Source organism: Siphateles boraxobius, unplaced genomic scaffold (genome assembly GCF_051911475.1).
Source record: "Siphateles boraxobius isolate OS27281-9 unplaced genomic scaffold, OSU_SipBor_1 49, whole genome shotgun sequence".
Lineage (NCBI taxonomy): Eukaryota > Metazoa > Chordata > Actinopteri > Cypriniformes > Leuciscidae > Siphateles > Siphateles boraxobius.
Genome location: NW_027509130.1, coordinates 7769754 through 7775148, shown reverse-complemented (window position 1 = coordinate 7775148; position 5395 = coordinate 7769754). Strand labels below are relative to the sequence as shown.

Below are 5395 nucleotides of genomic sequence, written 5' to 3'. Positions count from 1 at the left end.
GCACTTGTTTTTTACACAGCTCCTGGTCCATTTTGGTCTCCGAAACGATCCATTTGCCTTTGCAAAGCTGTGAGCTTCTCCATGATGTTATCCATATAGTGGTTCATAGACCCAGTCTGAGTGCTGACAGCTCTGCCCACTGCTTCAATCATGACAGGCAGCCTTGTGGAGCTTTGGACAGCTGTCGCCGACTTCTGAATTCCTCGATAAACCAGGGCAATGCCTGATCCAATCAGCAAAAAACCTGTTATCATGGTTCCGAATAGGTAGATATCTTCAATGTCCTCCACGGAAAGAGCGGCCAGACACACGACCCGCCACCTCTCCCACACGTCCATCGTGTAGCCAGCTGCGAACGTTTCGGCAGGGCAGTCAGGTTCCCCCGAACCCAAGCTTCTCGTCGAGAAGATGGTGTCAATTGCGATGAGAGAACCGGTTGATCTATCTGATATTTCAACAAATCCCTCTGTAAAAGCCTTTAGAATATAGTTAAGTATAAGACTGGATAAGTTGGTGCTTGTAGGTGCTACTGTAGTGGATGGGCTATATCTGACTCTGAGAAAAACTCAGTATGGAAAAATAGCCTTTAATGTTTTATATTGTACAGTTTCATACACCTGCCATACCTAGCCTTAAATGCTGAGCTTTTCATGCTTTTTCAATAAAATACATTTATTGTGGTTGAATCAGTTCACAGGCTAAGAAAATGCTCCACTCTTCTTCACAATGGTAACCCACTGTAATTTGAATGATTCTAATAATTGTAATTCCAATATAATTGAACATTGAACAGTATTACACACTATCAAGTCTTCCCCTTTTCTAATTTTCTCAAAAATACATTAGATAACACATAAAATAACACTTAATTTTAACATTTATTCTCTCTTGATTCAGCCATATGCAAAGCATGTTGGGAACTAACAAGCACCGCCCAGTTTCAGTTAAATCAACACAAAACATGTATGTAATTCCAACACAAACGGACAAAGCAAACTTGAATTTTGCATATATTTAAGCAGATTCAACAGAAGCAATTGATCTGTTCAGAAACAAAGTTCTAATAACATACATATTTTTGAATGTATAGGCGTATTTTTGTCCTTTCTGGCTTTATTTGACAGGACCCATCTGGAAAAAACTAGAAAGGAACGGAATATGGACATAATGAGTAAAGAGCCTGTAGGGAACTAAAGGCTTGCTTATTTAAGAATATGCTTTAGGGCAGTTTCACATCCTGGTGCAAGATTCCCTGAAAACCTTAATACATTTTACTTAGGGTGACCATACGTCCTCTTTTTCCCGGACATGTCCTCTTTTTGGACCTAAAAAAATGCGTCCAGCCGATGATGTCTGGGACTCGGCTTTTGCTTTCTACAGTCACCATTCCTTATGTTTACATTCACTACTTTTTATTTCAGTCGGACTGAATTCATTCTGATTGATGAATCCGAATGTAAATGGTAAATGGACTGCATTTATATAGCGCTTTCACAGACCCAATAGCCACCAAAGCGCTTTATATATTTGCCTCACATTCACTCATTCATTCACTCATTCACACACCAACAGGCGGTGCCAGCCATACAAGGCGCCATGGAGCTGTAGTGTTTACTTGAATGTAGTGTTTACTTAAGTGATGGATTGATGTGCGTTTTTGCATTGCTTTAGGTCCTGCCTTCTCGCATGCCACCATTGGTCGGTCGGTCATGTACGTAACACAAACATAGGTCAAACTGCATGTTGTAACAAAAAAGCAAGGTTCCTTATATTTTGGTTTAAATACTGCTGTTGTCGACTGACTGGATGACTTTTCTGATCTTCTCTCATCATTGTTCCTGAGCAAGTGAAGAACCTTACAAAAAAATATTCCAAGGTAATTCACATTTTACATTTAATCATTTAGCAGACACTTATGTCCAAATCGACTTACAAATGAGGAGAGCAGAAGCAATAAATTTAACAATAGGACATTCAGTCTTAGATACAGTAAATGTAGCAATCTTTTTTTGTTTTTTTATAATAATAGATTTAGAATAGTAAGTGTTAATGTGTCAAGTGTTGACGAAAGAGATGCGTCTTCAGCAGTTTCTTGAAAATGGCAAAAAAATTAGCAGCTCGGGTTGAGTTAGTCAGGTTATTCCATCAGCTTTGAACAGTCAAGTTAAAGGTCCATGCTAAGTGATATTGTGCCTTTTTGGGATGGCACCACAAGGTTCACTTGCAGAACGCAAGCCTCTGGATGGCAAGAAGGTATTTAAAAAGATTTAAAGAGGTTAAATGTATTATTCTTGTTTTATAAATTCACTGATTAATTCCTTCATTTGTTATTTTCAAATGGTTAGTTTTTGGCAGAAATGGCAGAACATTCCAAGTACACCAGGGTAAAACTTTATTGTGTAACATTTTTTAGTGTGTAAATCTGTACATATTCCTTTTGGAGTGATTGGAGATTTAGTGAAAAACTGTTTTCATCGTCTTTCATCATCTGTTCTTCACTAGATCTACTAGATCATCTGAGGGATTTGACTTAATCAAGATGTTGCTGATCATTGAAGCTCTTCTTCTCATTTTAGGTGTTCTAGGACAGGTAAGCTTGTGTTCTAGTATGAATATTACAGACATGAATACTGATGATGTGACCATTATGATTTCTGTTTCTGCAGGATCAAAGCGCTGCTGCTGTTGAAGGACAGCTATTTCCATTGGATATGGCACTGGATTCAGTTGATGATCAATATTTGGCCTGTGGAAAGAAAATGGCATATCTGGTGAGGAATAAATATCTAAAGAAGGAAATCAATAACTCAACTGAATTTAAAAAGGCGTGGAAAGAAGGTGAAGAGAATGCCAGAGCACCAGAAGATAAATTGACAAAGAATCATTCTATTGCCTTGTATGTGTACACTAACCTTAATTCTAGCATATATCACAATTTTGATATGGCTGTTTATAATGGTAAACAAGACTACAGAAATCGGACATTCAAATGGTATTCACTCAAATTTTTGTTAACAGATGCAATACAGATATTAACAAAAAAACAAAAGAAATGCAAATCAACATATCGTGGTACAAAAGCTGAATTTTATAAGAATGTCACAGGCACAGAGGTTCGTTTCGGCTCATTTGCTTCATCCTCTCTTGATCGTAAAGTAGCACAGGGTTTTGGAACTAAATCTTGTTTTGAAATCAAAACTTGCTATGGTGCTGATGTGATCAAATATTCTAAGTATCCTGAACAGAAAGAGGTGCTGATTCCTCCAAATGAGATGTTTAAAGTCACTGCTGTCAAGACAAGAAAAGATCTGAAAAATCTCTGGTGTGAGACTGTGTACAAGTTGGAAAGCTCCGGAGATAGAAGTGACCTGAATTGTTCAGTGGCTTTCGATAAACCATTTGGGTTTAAGTGCAGATGCTCAAAATCAAAGGGTTATTGCAGAATGTATGGAATATCACGGTAAAGATACTTTGAAACTACAATCTGTATTGTATAAATAAATATATAAAAGTACTATATAAATGACTATAATGTCTCCAAGCATTCAGTGTGAGGGCTTTTTCTAGGGCAGAACAAAACTGATAGGATACCAATTGAGCGACTCAATCCCACTGATGGAGAAATTCACATTAGGCAGAATATTGGTCAGAACGGCACTGCCATCAGTTTTTGTATTCTCTATTATTTGATCCCATTATCTTGGCATTACTAAAGCTTGGCTGTACCGCTAGAACTAAAGTAATACTTCAAAATGTATGCTGAGTGATTTGTATTTACATCCTTACATTGTTTACTTCACTTCCACACTTAATTACCCACATTTTTTTTTATTATTCGAAAATAATTTGATCATGCAATTGTGACGTAAATTATTTAATGATCTGTATTGATTTAATTTTTTTTTTTCTATTACTGTAATCTTATGTTGTGTGCTGTATTGTATTCACAAGTAAGTTATAAGCGAATGACAATATTGTGTAGCAGTACTTTCCATTGCTTTTGCTTTGCTTGAGTAACAGATGTTGAAGATGAAGATTATTCAATAAAAAAAAATAATGCACATTTGTATTATAACTTGGTCTCCTGAATCATGCTCGGTCTGCATCATGGCCAGTTAGTTGGAAAGAGTTAAGCCTGGTTCACACTGTATGATTTTGGCCAATATTTGGAAAACTTTCGTGAATCCTAAACTATTCTTTTTATCCAGGCAAAAATCTCAAGTCTTTGATCACTAGTTTGACATGTTCGCCGAAAGCCGATTAATGACCATTGTGATCAAATTTTACCAAATTCTGGCAGTGTCAAAAGTTTGGAGACACAGTCCTGCAGTGTGACTTCTTCGACAAACATCAAATCAAAAACCAATAGGAGCACACCTGAAGACAACTTTAATGAGACAACAAACCACCACTTTTTACCAGTTTTCATTTTTAAGTAAAGCCGTGATCAAAATGAACGTTAAATTGTTTTTCTTTGCTAGCCACTATTTCTTTCTTGTTAACTTAAAGGATTAGTTCACCTCAAAATGAAAATTTCCTAATAATTTGCTCACCCCAATGCCATCCAAAATATCCATGTCTTTCTTTCCTCAGTGTAAGAGAAATTAAGTTCTCTTACGAGAGTATCTCTCGTACTGCGTAATATCTTACGCTATGGGGAAAACCTCTTTTCCACGAGATATTGAAGCCAAAAATTATCCTTAATTTTGAATTAATGTAAAACGCTGTGCAGCAGCATGCAGACATAGGTAAGACGGCTTGTGCGCCTATTGGCTGCCCTGCGGCAACAGCAGCAGCCTATCGAGAGAGGCTCTGCGTGACACATATCCAATGGGGGCATTTCGTGCCCATTTCGTCACGTCCCGCCAGAAACATAGCTTGATTAGACTGGTACAACTGATTTTCATATCTTCAGCGAAGCATCACCGCATCGCTGGATCCGGAGTGAGAAGCCACGCCGCCTGAGAAAAAGCACACAGCGGGACGAGCCTTTGACTCTGAAGTCGCTGGCATCGCTGCCTTTAGCCGCCGTACCTGCTACGCTTTCCGGCGTTATATCCTTTTCTGCAAGTGTGTGTGTGTGTGTTTGCCGCTGCATCACACATTTTTTCACTGTCTCTCTCCCTCTCCTAAAAGAGCTGCGTCTTTTTCAAGATGCATAGATCCTGCGGCTCGTGCCGAGCCACACTCAGTCAAGAGGATCGCCATGTCATCTGCGTTTCCTGCCTGGGTGAGGATCATGCGGCTCTCGCTCTCGTCGACGGCGGATGCCCTCACTGTGAGCTACTGCCGATTGTGACTCTGAGGACTCGCCTGGCATCATTCTCAGAGCCTGCACTTCAGCCCGCTGTAGCGCCGCGCCGTAAAAGCGCCGTGCCCAGCGCGGCTCCGAGCC

At 39.1% G+C, this 5395-nt stretch overlaps 1 protein-coding gene across 1 annotated transcript; it reads left to right on the top strand.

Moving 5' to 3' along the window:
- The first annotated feature begins 1126 nt into the window (after positions 1 to 1126).
- LOC143710957 (ecto-ADP-ribosyltransferase 5-like) lies at positions 1127 to 4063 on the top strand. The gene is made up of 3 exons (XM_077202223.1): positions 1127 to 1711; positions 2459 to 2590; positions 2667 to 4063. The coding sequence occupies exons 2-3, from the start codon at positions 2540 to 2542 to the stop codon at positions 3462 to 3464; spliced, it is 849 nt and encodes a 282-aa protein (XP_077058338.1). The 5' UTR covers positions 1127 to 1711; positions 2459 to 2539; the 3' UTR covers positions 3465 to 4063.
- The last annotated feature ends 1332 nt before the right edge of the window (positions 4064 to 5395 follow it).

Coding starts and splice junctions, on each gene's coding strand:
- LOC143710957 (XM_077202223.1), top strand. CDS start 2,540: ATGTTGCTGATCATTGAAGCTCTTCTTCTCATTTTAGGTGTTCTAGGA. Junction 2,591..2,666: donor TTTTAGGTGTTCTAGGACAG/GTAAGCTTGTGT, acceptor CTGTTTCTGCAG/GATCAAAGCGCTGCTGCTGT.